General features: G+C 37.1%; 2 protein-coding genes across 11 annotated transcripts; one reads left to right on the plus strand and one right to left on the minus strand.

Annotated features, from left to right (window-relative positions):
• Window positions 1-90: 90 nt before the first annotated feature.
• Window positions 91-21,436, minus strand: LOC135165141 (septin-7). 8 transcript variants are annotated; one of them, XM_064126140.1, is made up of 11 exons: window positions 14,593-15,028; window positions 13,422-13,880; window positions 9,212-9,602; window positions 8,419-8,626; window positions 7,961-8,213; window positions 7,680-7,869; window positions 7,420-7,585; window positions 6,860-6,901; window positions 6,036-6,171; window positions 5,739-5,902; window positions 91-2,217 (listed from the first exon to the last, which is right to left on the minus strand). In XM_064126140.1, exons 2-11 carry the CDS (start codon window positions 13,782-13,784, stop codon window positions 2,169-2,171), a joined length of 1,962 nt encoding a protein of 653 aa, XP_063982210.1. In that variant the 5' UTR covers window positions 13,785-13,880; window positions 14,593-15,028; the 3' UTR covers window positions 91-2,168. The 8 variants fall into 8 exon arrangements, with proteins under 8 accessions (XP_063982210.1, XP_063982211.1, XP_063982212.1 ...); XM_064126136.1 differs by lacking the exon at window positions 91-2,217 and adding an exon at window positions 2,244-4,782 and having other exon boundaries at window positions 14,593-15,030; XM_064126139.1 differs by lacking the exon at window positions 91-2,217 and adding an exon at window positions 4,810-5,508 and having other exon boundaries at window positions 14,593-15,030.
• LOC135165159 (lysophospholipase-like protein 1) lies at window positions 18,189-24,306 on the plus strand. Of its 3 annotated transcripts, none has more exons than XM_064126174.1 (5): window positions 18,189-18,251; window positions 22,754-22,844; window positions 23,148-23,272; window positions 23,553-23,813; window positions 23,900-24,306. In XM_064126174.1, the coding sequence occupies exons 1-5, from the start codon at window positions 18,204-18,206 to the stop codon at window positions 24,125-24,127; spliced, it is 753 nt and encodes a 250-aa protein (XP_063982244.1). In that variant the 5' UTR covers window positions 18,189-18,203; the 3' UTR covers window positions 24,128-24,306. The 3 variants fall into 3 exon arrangements, with proteins under 3 accessions (XP_063982244.1, XP_063982246.1, XP_063982245.1); XM_064126176.1 differs by lacking the exon at window positions 18,189-18,251 and adding an exon at window positions 21,481-21,583; XM_064126175.1 differs by lacking the exon at window positions 18,189-18,251 and adding an exon at window positions 22,211-22,523.
• The last annotated feature ends 256 nt before the right edge of the window (window positions 24,307-24,562 follow it).

Below are 24,562 nucleotides of genomic sequence, written 5' to 3' on the forward strand. Positions count from 1 at the left end.
AGGTCCAACTACAGCTGAACCGATCCACCTAAATTCTCCCAATAAATTTCCCCAGAGGAATGGAAAACACAAAAATCCAACAGAGAAAAATAAAATGTAATAGTTGTATTTTACGTTTTTTTTATAGATCTCGTCAATCGATTACATGATTACCGGTTTTTCTCTTCTAGTCTGCAGCGTCCGGACATCCTTATAATTAATACATCTAATATTCATTAAGAAATGGCGGCAGCGTTGCTTTATTCTGGCACGGCAAAATATAATCTAGGATTAATCGTCTGTATCCAGTCAAAAGGAAATCTTCTTCAGTCGCCGATATCTCAAAAATGGCTGAGTGAATTTCGATATTTTTTTTCTCATTTTTAAGATAGATAAATTTTCATCAAAATGAAAAAAAAATCTCTCAAATCGCCTCATTTATTCTCGAGATATACATGATTGAAAGGGCTCTTGGGAGATATCTCCGAGTAGACTTTTTAAACATCTTTAAAAGCTCCCTCGTCGCCCTTTGACTCTACAGAGACAATTGACTCCTTCGTTCATATGAAACTTATGTACTTAATTGCTCTCTCACCATTATAATACTAAGTCAGGACTTGTCGAGCCATCGACACTCCTTTCTTCATTTCATCACGTCATAAGTTGAACGAATTTCCGTGACTCGTTTGTCATTCATTTAGTTTCCTCCATTATTTTATTATTTCTTCTAGTGCTTTTGTACTTTATAGCTACGAGTTTGATTATAGGTATGTATGGACGACTCATTCAAGCGGTAAAAAACGTGATCATTGTTTATGTTGTAGCGGAAATTATTGGGTAATGAGAACGTGGTCAATGCTGCGCCGTTTTCCGTCATTCCATAAAATAACAATAATTGTTTTTTTGTTTCTTCGTTAGTTGCAAAATCGATCAATGAGGATATGCCGGAAGTGTAAGGAGTAGGGGGTTTTGTTTTGATAGTGGGAGTTGTTTCTCATATTTTTGTCGTGTTTGTTGATAAGGAATTCATTTCCGGAAAGGGATTGCGTTTGGCGAAACAAGTCAAGACATCTTTTTGTTCGTAGGGGATCAAATTTCATTAAAAAACGTCTGTTGATACTTTTTGGTAGAATCACTCGTTACCGAGACGATTGACTATTAAACGGAACGTAGAAAAACGGGAAATGTCAAATTTAACATCGATGTTCATTGAATTTATCTTGCGAGTGAGTTGTTTTGAGAGGAAATCCATAAGAATTTTTTCTTCTGATATTATTTGTATAGTGTTAATGGTCATTGATATAATGTCATAACGAACGAAACGACTGATTACGTTCTGGAATGAATGTAAACAACAGAAAAATGTTGTCAATTAAATTTGACATTTCCATAGAGTTTACCCATGGCCTAGGTAATTCGAACTAAATCTTGAAAAAACTGTAAATCTCAGTCAGTCAATGATTGCGAGACATGAAAAGGCTAATGTCCCTCAATACAAAAAAAATCCAGGATGTAAATGCCAAAACGAATTGAATTCTCTCTACTTTAAAAAAAAACTCCAACTTTCCCACTTCTTCAAACCATTTTGGCACATGTTCTTTCAATTTAACTCACCATAAATAATCCTAATTGTCGCGAAATTCCAAGGAATGATAAATTAAGCACACGTTTGCCTCAAATAGTCACTTGACCCTAAAAAAATCATCGATACAGAATAATCTGTCATTCAAAATAATTAATTCTCACATTTACATGTACAATTAACATAAATAAAATAGTTACTGATCCTCATAATTAATTAATTGTGGATTATTGGAAGAGATTGATGAATCAGACGCACTCCATGAGAGTTAATTAATGTTATTACTTCTTTCTCTTAATTATTGCTATTATTCTTCTCTTTTAGTTCCTCACCTCATTATCGATTCACTATTTGACTGAATAAAAATGATGAATGTCAAGCTATTTTTTCTCTCTCTAAAGATAAGTCGTCATGTACAAAAATCATTTAAAGATTATTATATCAAATTGTATTTTTTTACATTCAGTGATTACGTTTTGTGTTTTTTTTTATTTCTTTAACTATGCAATAAAGACTTGTGTTTAATAAATCGTGCGAGGGGAAACAGCCGTTGCGTGGGACTCATCTATTCAGTTTTTTTTTCGCTTCCTCGAGGCCTTGAGGTCGCTTAGAAGAGCCCCTTTTTCTTCATCTTTTTATCCTTGCCGTCGACGGTCCTGAAAGGATAAAAGTGGACGTTTAAATGATTTAGGGGTCGTGGGTCGTATGATTTTAATTTTCTTGGGGAATTCTGGAGTTGGGTTGAATTGTCTGAAATCTTTTTGATTTTTTTATTTTGAAAATTTCTCGGGAATGACAGAGGTACAAATGGAAATGTGTAAAAAGCGTTTTTGTAGAGAATTAAATGGTCTACAGAAAGAAAATTAAATTATTTGTTACCAAAATAACGTGGTATTTAAAAAAATGTAAAAAATTGACTTTTTCAATTTTGTTTTTTAAATTTTCGCTTATTGTCTTTATGAATTATCTTTATTATTCTATGATCCAGCCAAAAAATGTCTTCAGCCCTTTCCATCTGGTTCATGAAATATTTCATTAAATACGATTTTTTATTGGATATTTCCTCGTCAAGATTATCATTCCCAAGAAAACGCAAAATGAAAAAACATGTTTTCATTAGTTCCAGCTCTCAAATAATTTTTGCATGCCAACCACAGTTGGTTGACACTATTTGCGCATGCTTTAAAGAAGGGCACAACTCCAAGCAGAAGTCATCCCCGCATGCTCTCCTTTCCCGTCTCCATCTATTTCTTTTCTTTTCCGAGTCCCAATATTAAAATGAAGAGTCAGATAAAAGAGCCATCTTCAACGCTCGCTTGCTTCAGAAAGAACGATGCGATTTCCGCAAATCAAGGCTCATTTTAAAAGTTATAAAAAGATCTTAAAGATGTGCAAAAATCCAAAATTTTGACTCCGCCGTTCTTAAAGGGTTACCGTTTAAAGACAGCGGTTTTATCTCCCTTTTGCCATTTCCCTCTCTGACTCAATGATACCTAAACGTGGCAACTCAGGCTCATGCTGACACAACTGAGTAGCGCAAAAAAATCATCTTAACAACGAGAAATTCATCCAAGCGATAAATACAAACAGCAATTGATAGCAAAATATTTAGATGGAACAGAACAGAAATGCAGATCGTAAGCTATTCTCACAAACTAATTCCTGAGGAATTTTTTGGAGGCAAATTTTTCAATATCTTCCAATCAAATGATCCGAATTAAAAAAAATTTTCTTCATTCCAAACTCTGTAAAATTTGCTTGGAAATGAAAAAAAAAGAGAAATTTGACTCTGTCAATCCTGAGATATTGACGCTTCAATTGAAATGATTTCGTCCCATAATTCCTCTCCCCCATTTCGATAAAATAATTTTGTTCTTCTGTCTCTCGTACTAGGACAAATTTGGTTAGTGAATAATTTGTAAGAAAGCATTACGTTTATTTGCAAATTTATAAAAATGAGTATGACAATACAATTTTCATGGAATTATCCATCTACAACGAACTAGTATGATTGAATTTCATTAATACTCTGTCAAGCTGTCTCTCAAATGTATTCATCCAGAGTCATTAATCATCTTATCATCATTAATAACGACGACAGCTTGAGGAGTTTACAAATGAGTGCTCATGTTAATTTTTAATTAATCCAAAAACAGAAATTAGTATTCAATCGTTTCGTTACATCGTCATCAAACGTAACTATTAGTAATATAAACGATGAAACTGTCAAATGAGTCACAAATTGTTTTATTAATATTCGGAAATATTTTTGTGTTAATTTATGACTGAAAATGAGGCGTACGAAATTTTCTACCAGTGTTCGCGGATGGAGTGTATAATTACAGGATATAAAGAGGATTTTTCAACTAATTTAATGCCGAAACGAACAATATATATATATATTTTTAATCAGTAACATCTTGTGAACGAAGGATTTCAATTGAACAATTTTTTCTTTCATTTTGAAGACATTTTTTCTTCTTCAAAATGAGACTTGTTCGTTCAATTTCACTGAATCAACTTCAAGATATCAAAGATTTCGTGGAGAAGCTTTTATGGACGACATTAATAAAGTTCTTTTCGCATTCATTTTTTCGTGAATATCCTCCGACTGAAGAAAGACATTGAAAATTTCCTGAGCACCATTTTTTCAAGAGTTGCCACAAAAATTTTGCTATCCTTCTGCTACTTGGAGATATTCGAAACACATGAAAAGCAGTTTTGGTCTTGTTTTAAGTACTACATCAAGAACAAGTCATTCTGCCCCCCAATTCCCTCATTCATAATAAGAATTCAATTATTTTTTCTGAATAGTATTGCACCAGAAAAATAGTCAATGATATTTCGAGCAAAACATCGTCCTCTTTACCTCCAAAATGTGTCTTTATGTTCATGTTTTGGTGAAAAAAATCTCGAAAAGTCAACAAAACTCATTAGTTAATCTTATTCCACTCTTAATTGTGAAAAAAAATCATGAATAATTAGTTGCCTTCTACAAAAATGTTAGCATAAATGTTTCTCGTATTAAATCTAAACATCTAATTAATCGTAAATGATTGAATTAAGAATGCTCGGGATGTTGTATGACAAGCTGAATCTGTGGGGGGTTGTCTTGTGGTGATTTGAAACTGGCGTGACGACGAAGAAGACTTCCCAAGCCACGTGATCCCCTCAATGTACCCCCTCCACCGCCGGATCCCTCGGAGGACATCGAGCAAGTCCTAGATAAATGGACACCGCGGTATTCGTATACAAAGCAAACATACAAATAAGCAGAAATGAATATTTTTTTTTTTTGTAAGCGTGTAATTGCGGCGTTTATGTGGGCACTATTCACTATTTATCGGCCAGCGATTATAGGGGGGTTTGTGGGTATAACTGAGTACAAGATGCTTGTGAAAGATAAACAAGGGCTTTGGAAGAGTGGGATAAAATGGAGCAGGCGAAAAAAACATGAGTAGTTTGCACGACTCAGAAAATTTTGCTTTTGTTTAGTCGAGGGCTAAATCACTCAATTGACTCTTGAGACCTTTTGATCATCAACTTTTTTCATTGAGGGATTTATCCCTCGACTTTTGGGATATTCGAGTGCTTTCGACTTCCCCGGGCCACTTAATTTATCTTCAGCAAGAGTGATTGCGGGAACAAATGTGAGAGAAAAAAATCCTATCGAAATATATCTGTTGATATTTTTTCCTAGAACCACTAATCATTAACATCACAACACCATTCTATTAAATGTCAAAAGCAGATTTCTCACAACATCGAATTGTTACACTCGACTCTCCTCAAATCCCTCCCTTAAAAATGCTTGAACCAGAAAAATTCAAAAAATCAGAAAGAAAATATTCGTAAAATTGAAAAGAATAATCCATTACCACAGATTAAAACGTTTTCACATATTCCTCAATTCCCATAGCATTTGCTTTTTATGGAAGTTGAATAAACTGCCGCATGCATGCAGAAGAGACATTGAACATCCATTAGTAATCTCAATAGTCATTGTCATTGATCGATGATAACATTGAGATGACAAAAACAAATAATGAAAATGAAATTGAGGCTCTCCTGCGGATGAAACGAGTGAATATCGAAACGCAGGACAGCAACAGGAAAGAATAGTCTAAATGTGGGATGAAATCACAATTGCAATAGTGCTTAATTGATGAATACTCACTCTTTTGAGTTGGCTTCCAAACTACGTCTGCGCAATTCATCAATACTGTGGCCGGTTTGTTGCTCCCAGACTTGTTTTTCAGCTTCAAATGCCCGCCTTTTGTCCTCGAGCTCCCTCAACTGTTGCTCCAGTGACGAACGCATCTGGGCATGTCGTCTCTGCAACTGTAATTGCAAATGGAAAATACATATATTTTTTATATCCAGAAATGCTCGCATGTATCATGCATGTACGTATGTATTTCGAAAAAATCAGTAAAATGGTAGAAAAATATTCCAATAAAAGTCGAGTACTTACTTCTGCCTCGGAATCCTTAAGCTTTTGCTTCTTCTCACGGACTTTCATTTCAAACACCTGCTCCATCTCTGTTTCCATCTTCTTCATTTTGTTGTCGTGCTCACGTTTCTCCTCCTCCAGTTGGGCTAGTGGATTCCTAAAATAAGAGGAATAAACCAGGTATTTTCGAGATGAATTCATTATTACGGACAATTTAAAACTTAAGAGAGTGAGAAATCGATCTTCCTCGTTTTGCTAATAATTAAACAATGTGATAGAGATATCTTTAACTCAAAAATATGAAGAGTCATTTTTCGAAGAAATATCAAGTCGCAAAAATTCTTATGACATTTTTACAATCAATCACATGTACAACTCAAGAACAATCGACCCTTCAGCCCTTGTTAACAATAACATTATCGCGTTAAGGAGTAGTTTCATCCGAAAATGTGAAAAGAAAATTTTTCTAGAATATTTTAACTCCAGAAAAACATTCTTCTGACAATTTTCTCCTAGAATCAATAAATTCCGAGATAATTCAATAATTTAAAAAACATAGAATCCATTACGATTTACCACTCCTCAACTAACTTCCTACAAAAACAGATGACGATGAAATCCAAAAATTCCACAATTACATCAATTACTGCAGATATGTATGTGGAATCATACCCCAGTGCCTTTGTTATACTGAAATAGCCCCCTCATTATACCAGAAACTTAGCAATTCAGATAATGAAATTGCAATAATTTCCGCTTGGAGAAATTTTAATGAAATAATACTGATAAGTCTTGTGCACACAAAACAGTAGATAATTGGCAGCCTCGGATAATATAGAACTTACCAAACTGTCATGAAACTGTTCATCACTCCTGGTGGGCATAAACTAACCGAAAGAAATAAACTATTAAAATTTTATCATGAAAATTATTCAAATTACTAGACAGTATTCCACTCTCTAGGTCTAATTGTCGCTGCCATTCTCTTCAATCTATTGTCTTATTCGCATCTCTTCGTTGAGTTTGCATGCACAAGCTTGTCCCCGACACTTTTCTGGTTTTCAGTGCTTCCAAGCTTTTTTCATTCACTAATTTTTCACATTTTCATCAACTTGTTGTTGACGATTCACAAGGAAAATATTGTTAATGGATGGAGGATGATAATTGTTGAAGTTTTCCTTGTACAGATGAATGAAGAAGAGGAATTTCCCGATTGCAGTCTCGAAATCATTATATTGAATTTTCATGAATTTATTTCTATGAAATGGAAAATCGACTGAATCGATTGAAAATGACAAAAAACTGGAGGCAACTAAGTAACATTGTCCTGCTTATCGCTTTTTCCTGACTTCATTATTCATCGGACTAAGATTGTTAATTAGTTCAAGGGGGGTCAGTCACTCACTTGTTCGAAATTCTCGTGGGTTTACCGTCGACACCTAATCCAGCAAGTGTACGACAACGGAAGTTCTCATAATGCACATTATTCGTTACTTCCTTGAGGTCCTGAAGGTGAGTTCTTATCACCATATTTCTTAGCGCAATGAAGTCACAGTGTTCCAGATTCTCCACTGAAAGAAAATAAAATTAATCTTTCGACTCCAGGAATTATTTTGAATTATTTGAATTAAAATTTATCCAGTTGCTGAACTACATTCCCCTCACCTTCAGCAACACCCCAAGGATATTTCCTCCCCCGAACCTTCTTTCCCTCGTGCTCCACGACAGTATTAGCTCCAACCACCGCAAATGGCACTCTATCCCTCAGTACTCTATGCAATTTGTTGTCCTCCTCCTCTTCTACCTCGGGAAATTCGTATATCTTAATCTTGTGCTGCGCTATCTCGTTGAGTATCTGCAATGAAATCATGAGCATTTGAAATACTGTTTTACTTATCTCATTTTTCTATCGTTTATTTTGTGAAAGAAAAATGCATGTGACTCACTTGCTTCTTGAAGTGCGCACACTCGTCTGGAGTCATGGTGTCAGCCTTGGCTATGACTGGTATAATATTAACTTTGTCGTGCAACCGCTGCATAAATTCAACGTCGAGTGGCTTCAAACCGTGACCCGTTGGTGATACAAAGTACAGACAGCAATGCACACGACTGTCTGGTATTTGTCGTCGAATCACTCGTGACTCGGCATTCAAAAATTCCTCGTACTTCGATTCGATGTATTCGATTACTGGTACCCAACTGAAATAAGAGCATCAGTAGATCTTTTTAAATCATTTATGAATGTTTTTTTTTGCAGTATGCATTATTTATTGGCAAAACAAAATCAATTATTGATTTCTTTTTCCCTTTCAATTTAATTTTACTCAGAAAATCGCAGTTGCCAAAAATCCAAAATTTATATTTATCAAGTTAAAGCCCTTATGACATAAATGTTATTGTTTACCAATTGCTGTTATCAACAGCATCTCCAAAGCCAGGTGTATCAACAATCGTTAACGTGAGATTCACTCCATTCTCCTTCAACAAGACTTTCGTCGTTTCCACAGCAACTGTCTTTTTGACTCTCAGACTAGGTCCAGGATACTCAGCGCTGTATATGTCAGCCAGGAACATTGAATTTATCAGTGTTGATTTCCCCAAACCGGACTCTCCTGCAAGAAAAAGCCACAGGTATTTTATACATTGTCGGAAATAATCGAGTGAAGGGCATTTCAAACGAGCTGAATGCGAAACATATGGCCACCAAGTGCAAGCACTTGAACTTCTCTGTTTAGGGTTCAACCGCATCTAAAGCGAGCTAAGCTAATTCTGGACGGGAGTAAGTGAAACTGTATGAATTTTCAGTTTACTTCGCTTTTGAATGCCATACGAAAAATTTCACCGAAACCAGTGCCATTCGAAATCCTATATATTCTGAACAAACGAAACAATTTGAGTGAATCACGTCGCAATGCAAAGATTATTAAATTACCTTCCACGGCAATACGATTACACTGTAATTGTTTATTATATTTGTACGTTCCACTTTCAAAGCCCGAAAGACTCGATAAAACAATAGAAAATTCGTGAGTTTCGCTCAACTAATTTTGCAATGTTCCCGAAAAATAGAAATTCCCAATGAAATTGGTTTTTTCAGTTTCACGTCTTCATTGCATGACGTGTGAATCAATTATATCAGAATTAATTAATAAATTAATTCTATGACATTAAAGAGTGGTGGGTGATTTTGCACTCACCAACAACCATCAGTGTAAAGTCAAAACCCTTCTTGACAGCCTTTCGGTAGACCTGATTCGGCAAATTGGCAAAGCCAACATATCCATCGAGTTCTTTAGGCTTCGTGGGTATTGCTGGGCGTGGATGCAACTGCACACTGGCCTCTTTGTTGCTGTCATATTTGGATTCTCGTTTGTTACTGTCCTCAGATGCATCGGTCTGATTCGAGGTCACATTTGTTGGAGGTAGTCTCGGCTTTATGGGCGCTGTTGGGGGAGCAGTTGCTGGTGATACTGTTGTCGATGTTGTTAGTCCAGTTGCTGGAGGCTGGGGTGGAGGTACTGATGGTACTGATGGGGATGTCAGCACTCCTGGTTCCGATTTGAAGAATAACTCTCGCTTTGTTTGCATCTGGAAGGCATAACAAGGCATTTTATAGTTTCAACAGTCCAGACTTTACTATCGTTTAACGACTAGTTATCTCGCTAATGAACGATTTTAAAGAGAAATATCATAAAACATTTTCGGTAGATTATTTTATGACGAACATAAAAGATTTCGTATCACTTTCCTGAAGCAATATTTCTTTACGAGATAAATGTAAAATGTATAAAACTGGAATTCCATATTTTAAAGTCTTCAAAATTTCATTCAATTATTTTTGGAACGAATGGGTTTAGGGGAAAATATTACGAGATACATTTTTTGTTCATCATCTCATAATAAATATGAAAGGGTTCGTGATATTTGCAGAATTGGGACGAATAAAATATTAATGACGATGCACTGCGATATTAAATTATATAGTAGTCCTGTCGTTCCACTAATTAAAAGAGATATAAGTATTATTCTTATCGACCCTGGAGAAATCAATAGTTTCCATTGAACCAGATCTAAATCCTTTGTTCTAAAATAGTTCAGATGACGACAGGTCTTTATTTTAGTGCATTCCACAAGTATCTTTACAGTAATGTTAGAACCAACGAGTTTGGAAAGAAATCGATTTCATTTTCTTCAGAACTTGAAGTGTGAGGAGACTAGTGAATAATTTATTCTTCGCATAACGAAAGTTCAACAAGATTTTTAAATTTCCGCTTATTTTACCTGAAAGCTGCTTATGAATTACCAATGATTCAGAACGAGAAGAGACATAAAATTCTTAAAATTTGCCTGGAGCAATGTAGAGCTTCGTTTAGTGTCACAAATCGCAACAGAGGTGAAAGTAGAATGTATCAAAAGTATACCCCTCGTGCCCAACAATCCCCAGAAAATCAATGGCGCAGCTCCATACTGTGTGCATTACCGACCTACATTACACCCCGTACTTCCTAAAATCGTCTGCTTGACAGCTCTCGAGTGTGATCCACTCACTCTCAACATGTGAATGTGCCCTTTCTGTCGAATATATAATAGCTCCCTTTTTAGTGCAATAAATTCTCCAAAAAATTTCGATTTTTTATGCAAAAAAAATCATGACGTCGGTCCTCGTTTTTATTATTTAAAAAACAATGGGTACTATCCAGTTTTTGAGGGGTCAAACGACAGAGACAGGTGGGTCTGTAAATTTTCGTATTATCGAAGCTATTGGGCAGGTCAAATTGAGAGTCCGATGGAGGAGACAAGTGGAGCGATTCGCTAAATTCTCCGGGCTCTCCCAGATGACCCTCGACTCCCTCCCCTTGTCCTTCCATTTTAAATCCATTTTAGAAAATTGAATCGACAGTCTGGCACAACACAATTGATAATAATCGATCCAATGAATGTCGAGTGTCAACTGTTGATAAAAATTCTGTCCTTTTAGGAGCAATTCACACCCTAAAATGAACTTTCCAAGAAAGATTTAACTTCGCATACTTCAGAATTAATTTACACAGAGCATCGAACGTCACTTCGGATTAATATCGAGTGATCAACAGCCTGTTGTAACTCGATACAACCTCCACCCCCGACTTGTGACTCACGTAAGCGTTATCCCGAGGTAACTAGCAACTCGACCGGGTACTTTGGCCCACACTCGTGTAACCCAATTCATACCCTCAAGCTACGGTTATAATGGTCTCTCCCTTCAAAGGAAGAGGGTTCGTCCCTCAGTACACGTGCCACAAGCGCAAAAACGGGGTGGACTGAATTACACCGATTTTTGTGGTGCTGCAAAAAAAAAATCTTCAAGAAAAGCAATTTCAGAACAATTTTTCAAAACTACCAGCGAAATTAATAAATTTTTGGTTCCTTTCAGAAATATAAAATAAAATTACTGCTCAAAAAAAAATATTCGTCCCTTCAAAAAAATGTTTTGTTTATTAATTATTCAGTTAGTCGTTCATGATCAGTTGATCCAGACATCTTATCAACTCGTCTTTCTCCTCCAGACGCACCTCGTCCAGTTCTCAGTCAAGAAGATGCTGACAAAATCCCCGATGAATAACCTTTCATGAACTCTGGTGTGGTTACAGTACATGAAGAAGAGGGCATACAAGACATGACCCGAACACTCTCTTTCATTTTCCTTTCTTCCCTCCCTCATAAAAGGTTCTTAACGCTCGGTGGTGACGCTTTCCCCTCCACCCCTTCGGGCTTTCACATTCACCGGAATCACCGGCTGACCCTATTTTTATTCAAAATTCTCCACAAAATGTCCATCCACCCACGCTCCGAGAAGGATGTTATTTCCAGTCGTCAAGTTGAAACACTCGAGAGATAAAATAGCTTTATGGTCTCACCGACATGTGTTACTCGGGAATTGTGGAGAGTATGTTGGATACAAAATTAGAAAATATGAGAAATATGAGACAGTATCGTCAAGGATCCGTGCCGCGAGGATTGTAATCCAAGACTGTCGTCAAGGTCTCTGTTATCAGAGTGTAGCAATTGTGAATGATGGAAATATGTGCTGTTATAGAAGATCAATCAGTGAAATGTTACATTTTCTTTAATTATTTAACGAAAAATTGACTAAAATGATCTAAAACATTTCTGTTTGAAACCGAAAAAAATTCCCTGGCTCTCACAACTACTAATGTGAACTTAATTAATTATTATCATATTGAAAACGTAAGAAATGCCAAATAAAGTGTTTCTATAACGCACACCAGTTATTTTTTCATTGCCAAAGACGCTACTTCACGTGAGATCAGTCAAGTTCAAGGTCTCAAAGTAAAATTCAATCGTGTGATGAAAAATATTGAGAGGGAGGAAAAATAATTAGTTGGCACCTTCAAAAGGGATTAGGAGTCCGAATGCAGTTCGTAAAGTTTTTTGGGAGAGATCCCTGTCATCAGTGACTTCATCCGTTCTCCGATAATTTCGGGAAGGATTATTCCTCACGATGAAACAACGAGATTCGAAAGAAATGTGTATCCCTAGGGTCTACTACCCTCGGAAGTTTCGGAAGGGTGAGCTCACCCCCACTGAGCCCCTCGTTGTGCCACAAGGGAGGCCATGTGTTCTCCCAGTGGCCCTCAACTCGCACTTTTCTATCTTTGGATGAAGACCTTCACATTTTTTTTTCAACTGGAGGGTTTTTCCCTTCATGACATGTCATGTTGAACTTCAATGAGATGAAATACGATGGAAACGTTCCGAGTAATGGCACATTCGAATCAAATAAAGCGACACATCAGTGACTTTTCCTCTTAATTTAGCAATATTGTCAGGATCAAATGAATTTGTTTACTCTGAAGAATCGAAGCAAAGAAATATTTTGTATTGATGCAATCGTTCTTCGCGACATGCAATTCTCAAGTGATAAAATCGTAATTTGGATCAAGGAGATTTTTGTTTTTGTTGGACAAGTTATGCTCAGCAGATATCTGTGTCTAAAGATTCGCACCAGGAGTCCAAGAATTGTTTGTTGGAAACCAACCTCTGTCGACTGACATTGTCTCCAATTGATGTCCTACACAATTTCTCTTGAGAATTAGACATAAAATAGGTTTTTCCGAACATATTCACTTCATCTGACTGTTGACGCAAATAAAAATCTATAAAATCTTTACATGAACCGATGTATTCGATTCAGATAAGCCATTTTCCAATTAAAATTAAGAAAATTTTCTCAAATGGCAGTATGTTGCGCCCAATTAAACTGATGACTGACACGACAATTGCAAGATCATTTGAGGAGGGACATCTCTATAAGTGCCACGACGTCAAGGCTTTATTATAAATCATGAAAATCACGTAGATATCGACCCTCCTTTCATCTTCATCTCTTCAAGCAAATAATCTTACCGCATTTCCATTATCTCCGTTTTGTTTTTCACCATCGAGTATTCTGTGCCTCAATGCAAGTCTATCAAGACTCGCAAGTCTGTAACTTCCCCCCGATTCCCGATCTCTCGTTAATCTGTCTGTAGTTCCATTAGTTCCAGTGTTAAAACTCGATGTATACTTTGGCAATGTTGGTGGTGGTACCTGTCTTGGTTTATCACGATTAATCGATGAATTGCTGGAGTATAAGAACGACGCATTGTTTGACAGAGTTCTTGTTGTTGATGTTGTTGATTGGGTGGTTGTTGGAACTGTTGATGCGAGACCAATGGGCGATTTTATGCCACCATTCGCATGACCACCGTTATGATTCTCGGTTGACATTTTATCACTTCCTTTTGGTTTCCAATTTTTTTTTTTCAGTCTTTTTCTGGCTCAAGTCTGCTTTTATTTTTATCTTCTTTACACTGAGATCCGGGACTGGAAATACGGAGGGTTCACATTGTGTATTTTTCGACCATTTTTGTGGGTGATGGGGGATTTCAGAAGTGATGTGGTGTAAGAGGGGAGCCGATTTCTTTGGACTTTAGCTTTTTGCGGATATCTCGGGATTGAAAAGAGATGATCAAATATTTATCAAAAACTTTTCGTTCAGAACAATGAGAACTCCAAGAATATCACAAAATTCATTTTCCAGACTCTGTAACATACCCAGATATTTCCAAAAGGGAATTCAAGACTAAAATCGACAGCATAAAAGAGAGAAACAAACACTATTTTTTTTCAATCATAGCTAGCTCCAGATGAGAGTGAAATTTACAATTTTTTGATGGGTTTCAACGTTTCCATTTAAAAATGATAAAAACATATTATCTACAAGCCTTGTGCCTAAGATATTACAGTTTACATCCCCGGTTTCACCACTTCACTTCTGAAAAATCATCTCGAAATCAATTAGTTCATCGCGAGTATCTGAATCAAGACAATAAACAAGCCCAACACAATACAATACTCGCCCCACCGACCTCATTTCCCACGACAAAAATTGAACTCTAATTTTAATTCACTGAGACACAAAACGATTGGAAAAAAATGAAGAGACTGAACTAACAAAGCTCCCCACCCCCCTAAAATAGCCTTATCACCAACCCTCCTATCACCTCCCCCCCACACACACTGATAATCAATTTACCATCGCTCTATCAAAGAAATGTCGTCACTTGTGTGTTTCGTAACCAATAAAACAATACAATCACCCACTGGTATCACAAACTAATCAATTCACGCGTTCATTAATATCTCGGTGACTTTTTTTCTCTCGCTCTCTCTCTCTCTCGGTTCTGTTGGGATATTACGCCGGGCGATGATTCACGTCGAACCGGCCAAACCAGCCACGAACCGCACTCGGGTCATTGTTGTCAGCAATATCTCTCGCCGATATGTTTTTTTCACAAGATTTATTATCAATTTGTCACAAATTTTATCCAAAAATTGACTCCTCTTCGCCCAATGTTTAAAATACTCTGGGGGAACAGGGTGGAAAAATGCTTTGATCCAGTGTTACAAGCACTGGCCCTCAAACGACACACTCGACACGAACTAACGACCACGCCTGACGCAGATGTGAGACGGAGTGGGGGAAAACTCGTACAGGCAGGAGAGTTCGTGCAGAAATGATTCCAAATGGGTGGGGAGGGGAGAGGGAGTGAAGTTGGTGGTAGCCTCGTGGTGTCGCCACAGGGCAAAGGGAACCGGTTTTGCCCTGAGGGGGTGAGAATTCATCGAGAATTCGATTTTCGGAAATTTGCCAGCCAGGCGTTTTGTTCGCCTCATCTCAATTGAGTAAATTGTATGTGAATCAAATAAATGATTTTCTTAATGAGTTAAAGTGTTTCTTAAAATTTTTTTGCAATCAAATGAAAAGGTATTTATCATTTTTAAGAGAAGTGGATTCAATATTACTTCTGAAGAATAAATAGAAGATGCAGATCTAGCAGAGCTAATTAAATAATTTTTGTAATTCATTTTTCTTGGAGAACTTTTAAAAATTATAATGTCTAATGATATAATGCAAATATTAATTTAAGGGAGAAGTTAAATAGAATCAATGAAAAAAGGAAAAATGCGTTTTAACAGCATTTAGAAAATACGAAGATAATCAAAATTTCATTTTGGAAAATAGATTACTAAATAGTTAAAGGGTAGGGTAGGGTAGTTAGGTAATAGTTTAATTGATAGATCTGATGATAAAAAATTGCTGGATTTATAGTATGGTACATATCAAGCTACTATTGGTTATCCTTCAATCTGAATTTTCAATTACTCTATCCACTTTCGCCCTTTGAAGTATTGCAACCGGACTCTAAGAGTGCAAAACCCTAAATAAACCGCGAGGAAGTGCCATTTGAGGTTCATAGACACTGAATTGATTCATTGGCATGCGAGTGAGGTATTAGGAAGTGTCATGAACGTTCTGGGTGTCAATGTGGCCTTAATTGGCGACTCAGCGAATAGACGATACGTTATGTGCACTCTCATCTTAATTCCCTCGAGCATTTGTAACGTTCAGAAGTTGTTCAAATATTTTTGTTGCAAATAAAGTTGAGGTTCTGTCAAATTTATCAAGTGGTGACAACGAAACCCATTCACTTCATTTGACTAGAGTTTATATCATTCAGATAAACCGTTTCCCCACGTAATTTTTACAAAATTAATTTCTTTCCAGTGAATCCCACTCGGATGCCCTTAAACATCCCTCTCACTTATCATTCCACTTGTCGATAAATTCTGACCTCCCTTTTAAGTGTTTAATGAATGGCCCTGTCGACTAAATCGAACTCTGTGGGCGAAGAAAGTCAGTATATTGCACATCAATCCGCCGATCGTTCGCGCTAATTACATTAATTATCGGCTGGGCCGGAACTGTACACTCAATTACTACTTCATCACTAATACGTTGATATTTGTGCAACTTCTCGATAGTTGAAACGAGAATTTATACACTTTAACTCACTAACAGTTCGATAAATCGTTGCCATTACGCTGACTAATAAATTTACTCTGTCAAATATATTCACTTGACACCGGTAAATCCCTCTAAATATTCTCGTACGACATACTAATAATTGCAAGTAAATGTTCTTGTAATTAGTAAATAGTAAATTTTAAATTAGAAAATTATTATCAGCAATTAAAGATCAAATAGGACTCAACCGAACTGAAATAATGAATTTGTAATTTCAAGTGGATTTGTTAATGAAAAGCTCAGATTTATGAATTATTTCCCTATTACAAGATAATAAAAACCATAATGAATTAAACAATCTCGTCATTAACTACGAAAGCTCCATATTTTCAAACATCTTCATAAAAGCGTAATATTAATCTTCGATTGTTGATTCGTCAGTAATGATTTCTACCTGAGGATTGAGAATTCGATGACAGTCGTATTTCGCCAAAACGGATGGATTCAATCTCCCTCGTTTATCAACACCCGACATGATTATCCTATTGTTTTTCCTCCCTTCCACAAATCACTGCAGTTGACACACATACACCAACTAGACACATCAATCGAATTTTCAAGCACTCGTCACTATAATCATACGTGATTATCAATCATCGTACTGAATGTAACACACTAGCGAGTACGACTGAGGTTTTATTGAGTCGACAAGTTCATTGGCCGTATTGAATTCCGGAACGATCCTTAAATCGAGCTGTTGTGATGTCGTATACACTTACGTGTGTCACGCACTCTGTGAGGGACTAACGGTCAATCGTTGTGCATTTGATACTTGTGTGATTGTCGAGCAAAAGAAATTATTATTCTAAATTTATTTTTCATTCATTTCCTACATAAAGAAAAAAAATGTTAAGCCAAGAGGCATTTGCCCCGGGTAAAAGCGATTGGCGAGGAAAATGTCATTCATTATTGTTGCAGTTTTTGATTTTTAAATAAAAATATTTTTGACGTTTATGAAGGGCTCAACCCTCTCATCCAAACGACCTGCGAAATCATTGCCCTGTCAAGTATAAGGGAATGATCTTTAGGGATCTTGAGCTTCTTAATGAGAGGATCCTGTACTATTATTTTTAATTAATGGAAAAGCATGAAACAAAGCAATAATTTTCATTGGGGTTGGGGGTGGGGGGATGAGGTGGTGATCAAGGGTCGAAGAGTTCTGAAGGTCAAGTAGATAAGGCCAGTATAACTGGGAAAGGTGAGTTAACCCTCGAATAAGACAATAAAAAAGTATTTCTTCAACATAAATATATTTTGACATTTTCCTCAACAACAACCCATTACCGATATAACGCCATATTTAACCATATGTGACGAATCGACTTATGTCTCACCACTTTACTAGGTAAACGTCCAACGACTGATTCATTAGAGCAACTGACAGGTGCTATAGTGAGAAAAATAATTGTTTGGAAGATAAGAATTCACGATTTGCAATTATATTGTATAAAATTCACTTGTCGAATGATTAAATAAATTAAATGGGTTTTCCTAGTTCATCAAAAATATTGAAAAGTAATAGTGAAAACATGAACTTGCCACTGTGCCACATAAACCGTAACTGGGACAATGTATTTTGTAATCATTTTCCTTATCGGAACTTACCGCTGGTGGTGAGTACGACGATGGTAACATAGAGAAATGCCGCAGTTTGACACGTTGATTGGCCATCGTTTGTAATGCATTGGTGCGTGTGCGGTGGTACAGCATCCGTTCGGGTGGTAGGAGGGAGTCATCCGGAAACATGAAATCATAGAAGGGCGTGGAATTGAGAGTCGATGTGCATGATAACACATAGGAAGTTGGTTGGTGAGCATTTGTTCAGGGTGCGTTACAATTACTTCATTTATCTTCTCCCTAATCAATTTCCCCTGATTTTTTTCCAATTTTTAATTTTCATCAATATTCCAGCATTAAAAAATTTTAATACTCGAGTGTTCTTTATCTTCTGTATCTTGACAGCGAGTAGAATTAGAAGAAAAAATCCTCAACGTTTTTTGCTGAATATTCATCGGCTGTAGAATAGATTTGAAGACATTTTTTTCTGATACCACTCGCTCAGTAAATAAATTCGTCTCCCAAAAATATGGAAATTTATGGGAATTACTTTCTCGAATCCTGTGGTAAATATCCAACTGCTGTTATTTTGTCCTAAAAATTACCGCAGGAGCAAATTTGAGAAGGGATAGGTGGAGAGGCTGAGTATGTGCAGCTGGAAATAGATTGTTGGAAAGAATTGAAGTTATTTAAAGCGAAAGGGGAAAAACGAGTCAATGCTTTGTCATGTTGAATCACGTGATTGAAGAAACGAATTTTACGGAATCAGGTGGTTCATAGTTGATAAAAGTGATTCTGTGGTGTCTTATTATCGACTAGGACCAGGTGGAGCAAAATGAAACAGAAAAAAATGCGTTATCTAAAGTTTAAGTGGTCAATATGACTGAAGTGACGAGACAAATGAAATCCTACTGAGGATCAAATAGGAGTGATAAGCAGAAGAGGTAAAAAATTGAAAGGGGAAAGGTGAAATGATCGATGTGATCACCATTCGCTTCTTCATCAGACCCTTGAAAATGTTTGATCCTTCCAATCGCTCCGGGCCCCTTCATGGTTAAGCCCTTGATAAAATGGGGCCCTCCACCCCCTCCCCCTTCGGCCCTTGAGATTAACCTTGGAGAACGTTCAACCTTTCATCCTCCTTTCATGCCAGAGACAAAAAATCGTTATCTGAATTTTGCTCCACATTCGGTCCTCTGCTGTCCCACTTTGCTCTGACCTCCCCCATTCAAAGAATCGAATCTCAACTTCTTGCATAAACTCGATCGACAAATAAATCGAATAAGAATCATCTGATATTTTAGAATAAACCGCAATTACCGCAGGATCCTTGTAATCCAATAGCACAACGTCTAGTTTATCATCATGAAGAAATTCAAATACATGATTCAATCAATAATTTCGTTAGATCACAAAAGCTAACGTGATCCTGATGTGATGTAATCCAGATTTCGTTGCTTGTCACTCTTAGGAATGAAAAATTATTAAAACAACAATTTTTAGAAGCGACGAACGATTGTCCGCAGCCACACGAGCCTCACGTGCTGAACATACCGACTGCACTAAACTATTTTCTCTTGATTCCGCAGTGATGCATCGAGTGTCTCTGTGGTTGTGACTCGGTGTGTATGCACAGGAAGATAATACCCGGAGTTCACGTGAATATAATTAAATACTCCAGTGAAATGCGATACACTGGGCTTTGACAAAGTTCTTCGAGGTGTTCTCAAGGGGTTGGGGAACATGTTGTGAGGGCACGTGGTACGTTGACTTTATTTTTTGAATTTTATGAAGGCTGGTGAACTTTCTTGATGATAACTCTTCAGGAGTTATGTCCTTACTAGATTTCAATGTAGTTGGACTTGATTTGTGAGGATAAATATACTATAGTCTTACGTCCGACACTCGTGACTCCATGAAAGGGTCTCGTGTGGCATTTTAATTTCATTTTATGCAGTGGAATCGTCTTGGAATGTCCTAATTACCAGTTAAAAAAATTGGCGACAGCCCTTGGACTATTGTAGATACGAGAAAATTTCTGGATGAGTCTAACTATTAAGATACATTTTTTCTGAATATTTTTTAAATATCGTTCAACGGGGAACGTAAAAATAAATGAGTATAAATCCACTATTTTTCCCTTCGCCTGAACTTTTCTTCGGAGAATTTATTTAATTGAGAACCGCCTGCCACGCATCAACTCCACTGATTTGCCCTGGTGTGGTGTGTTGGTATATGCAGTGTACATTTTTGATAAGACTTGTAATTGAAAGCGTATTTATCACACATTCTCCGCATTCGGTCAAATTAATTGACCGTCTGGAATGAATTACTCCGGGCGATTCTCGGCGAGTGCTTTCCTTATTCGGAATATGAGTAGAGCGAGGTCTTGTAAACACTGCAATGATGAATAAAGACTTGTGGTGGAGTTCGCCATGGACAGTGGCTATGATTTTCTCCTGCAATTCACATATTTACAGGCTCTTGTGGTTGTTTTAACTCAAGTTAATGATCTACAGCGAAATGTTCTCCATAAACATGATTTCGGTGAATGAAAGTGCACTTGAAGGAGGATGAGTTTTGTTGATCATTAATATTTCTAGATTGGCTGAGTTGAATTTATCATTTTTTTCATCTTCAAGGTCGTCCATAGTCTTCAAGATGAAGTTTGTCTCGTGGGGATTGCAGCGCCCACTCCGAAAATATCTCAGGTGGAAAAAAATGGGTAGGTACTAAGCAAAAAAAAAAAGACAATTCGAAATCTGAGCTCCAATGAATCATCAATAATTGAGGCTGGGCCTGAAATATCCGATTATTTTCCTATTATTTTAAAGGCCATGTGATAATTTCTGAAATGAAAATTAACTTTGCAAATCAGATGATTTTTATTCAAAATATTCTCGCTGTTAAAAAAATTCTTCGATAAAAAATTTTTAAGTAGCAACAATATTTTGGTTTCACTTGTTCATTGTCAAATCCAATACATTCTTTCGCATCCACCCCTAGTGTTCCCCACCCACATGACAAAAAAATTCATGAGGTTAGGACGGGTCCCGCAGGCGCGAGGCGATTATTGACGCGAAAATTTGGCGCCCCAAAATGGTCGTCACTCGTTCCAAAGCCCCAGGATTCCAATAAATAATGAGAAACTCACCACTTCTCTGCATAATTCACCCCCGTTGCTTCATAAATCCTCGTCACTCATCACTCGTTAATTATCGAACCAACTTTCCTAATCGAACGCGGGAGCAATCGATTCACGACTGAATTTTTCGGACGCGCACCCACAACAAAACATAGAACAGGACGTTCTCGAGGAGTGGAATTCAGGTTGTGAGGATAATCCAAATAGTCGTGACAGCTCCGGTGACAACTGTCGGATGGACGCCAGCCTGAATTTTCAAATTCACTGGACACCGGGAATTATGGGGAAAGGGCCGAGAGAGGAGGCGTTGCGTTTTCGCCTTGAGTTTCCAGTGGCTCCGCCAGGCAATATTTCTCAGAATCTGTCGCGAAAATTCTGATGGTAAAGACACTCGGTAATTGTACTGCACCGTCCGGTTTATCCGTCTCCAGTGGATGATCTTCGCGAAGTTAAGGGGTAACAGGAGCCAGAAGGCCAAACCTTTCTTCAAAATTTTTTCCATCACCAGCTCCTAGAAACTGCTGTTTTTTTATTTATCGAAGTACCGATCAGTCAATAGAAAATTGTCCGGTTCAGACGCCATTTTGAAGATAACCCCCGACTTATCCACATCTTTTTTATGATCCTAGGAACGGAAAAGCGCGATTCTAACCTCACTTCGTTGGATGCGATCACACATTTCCGCCCTAGAAGCACGGAAAATCCTATGCCCCAACACACTCATAGTATATAATTTTTCAATGACAATATAGACTGTCAATTTTAACAGAACTTCACAGGGTTATTCCCAACAATCACGTGGACATGTTGGAAAAGTTTCAATTCTTTTCCCCATTTCCTTCTATTCCCATTTATCTCTCTGCAGAAATACCTTAATGGCCATCGTCCACAGGGACGACAACATTTTTTTGATTCTGATGAAACCCAATTACCCACATGTGGACATTATAACTGGACGTTGGAGCTAGGGTTTCATTGAAATCGAACAATTATTTTGTCTGCAATTAAAAAAGTCAATTCGGGCAGGTGGCTGCACCACGAGGACGATTAACATGAGAGTATGTAGCGAGGGGGGGGGGATTGTTTTTAGAACGAATGATAATGAGATACAGACACACTGATGATAAAAACATCGAGAATTATGAGGAATGGGCCTGAGAGCCAGGTAGAGTAGGAGTTAATGTACCCCAGACGAAACTGGAGGATTCTTTGTCTAGACAAACTCCAAGGAAATCAATGGATTTAGTTTTATTGTGGAAATAATAATTAACTACTGTCCCCCTTCTACTCTAAGTAGCTCATCGCTGTATTTACATCACCACGTGACTTCAGTCCACTCCTGTTCAATTCCTCAGTGTGAATGGCTCCAATAAATCCCGAAAAATAAATATATCAGGTAGAGGCAGAGGCCTCGACGAAGTTGAGTTCTCTTCGGATTCACCTTCGAGGTTGACTTCTGATTGTGCTCCATGAGAGAGTTGAATTCGATCGAGCCTTTTACAGCACTCATTTTAATTAATGAAGACAGCTCTCAGTGCTTTGATAATAAACGTCATACACTGAGTGTTCTGTTTGCATAGTTAGGGTTAATTGCCAACAAGTGATACGGTGGTTTTTTTTTTTCAGAAAAGTTCAATGGCCACGAGACTTTCCAAGATGATCACCGTAGCTCCGACTGGGAAGCACAGTGCCACGTTGTTTTTCTTTCATGGATCAGGTGATTCTTCAATCAATAATAGATTTTTCGATGTATGTTTGATGCCTCTTATCTGATTACTTTTAGTCTCTTTTTTTTGATGATTGGGGATTTATCTCCTGAGCGAGTGGTTCCAGGGGCTCATAATAACTTTTTTGATAACTGCGTTTTGTAGACAAAATGTTCCATATTTTTTTGTATAAGTATTCTTTAGGGTAGGGTCATCAAACATTTATGTGACCCTCGAATGGGAGTGACCATTCGAATGATCATTTTCGTCATTTTATTATTCAATCGTCAGTGGCCCTGTGTTTTTACTTTCAGGTGGCTCTGGAGCTGATTTCAAAGAATGGCTAGATATGGTCAACCGAAAGGAATTAACGTTTCCAAATGTCAAAGTGGTCTATCCAACTGCTCCAGCTCAGCCCTATACTCCTTTAGAGGGAATGGTAAGAAAGCATAACAACGATTTCAAAAGGTCAATGATTTTTTAAACTTATCTGATGATTCAATCGTAATTGCAATTCTAACATCCACCTAAAAAAATTATCATTCTAAAAACATAGACATATGTTCAATTGTCCTAAATTATAGAGATGTTTCAATAAGTTTTTCCTTCGCAAGAGATGAAGTTAAAATAGAATATAAATTAGAAATTCATAGCGAAGTGGAAGTTAGATAGAAATGAAATGAAAATATTTTATGAACATCATTTGTTTCACGAAAAAGCTCAGCAACGTCTGGTTCGATCGAAAGAGAATATCGATGAGAGCCCCGGAGATCAGAGAGTCCATTGACGAAATCTGTAAAGAAATTTCTAAACTCATTGAGGAAGAAATGGAGAACGGAATCCCTGAGAACCGAATTGTCGTTGGGGGTTTCTCCATGGGAGCAGGCCTGGCCATGCACCTTGCATACAGATTCAAAAGGTCATTAGCTGGTTGTGTGGTAATGTCATCATTCCTCAACAGTAACTCAGTAGTTTACGAGGTAATTCACGAGTCTTTTCTCTCACTGAGAAAGTAATTTGCCCCTCGATTATTTTGGGTATAAAAAATTGTTAAAATTTGATTCAGGAGCTGAAAGGCAAGGACAACAAGGGAGCTCCACCGTTGCTACAATTTCATGGACCCCCTGACGATGTTGTGGCTTATCAATGGGGTGAGGCAACCCACAGAACTCTGAAGGAACTGGGAGTCCAGGGCGAGTTTGTACAGCTGCCAGGAGTGAAGCATGAGATTGTTGAAACTGAAGTTTTGAGACTGAAAGAGTGGCTGACAAAAGTCCTCCCCCAACCCTCTTGAAAAAAATCCCCGTACCATTCAAAATGATATTTTTGTAGTTGGATGATGTTTTAAATAACGTCTTCCTCATTTGTTAATCAAATATTTCATATCTAAAATAATTTTTGAATGGAAAATATCACGGACCAATGTATTTTCCATAATCCACAACAAAAATAAATTTTATAACTATCGAGGAATATGTTGCTCCATAATTAAAGTTTCGCATGACTTGTTTGTTGTATGTATTGTTTAGTAACTTTTTCATGACATTCAATATATAGATAAATCATTTTTTCTGTCCAGTGTCTATTTACTTTAGAAAAAAAATTAAGATAATTTTTTTTCTAATTGTGAAGATGAAAGTGAACGCAAAGTGAAAGGAAATCAAATCAGCTGAAGTGAACCAGTAAATGAATAAATAATTTAATTAATAAATCAATAAACTCTCACAAT

This window comes from Diachasmimorpha longicaudata, chromosome 8 (assembly GCF_034640455.1).
Source record: "Diachasmimorpha longicaudata isolate KC_UGA_2023 chromosome 8, iyDiaLong2, whole genome shotgun sequence".
NCBI lineage: Eukaryota > Metazoa > Arthropoda > Insecta > Hymenoptera > Braconidae > Diachasmimorpha > Diachasmimorpha longicaudata.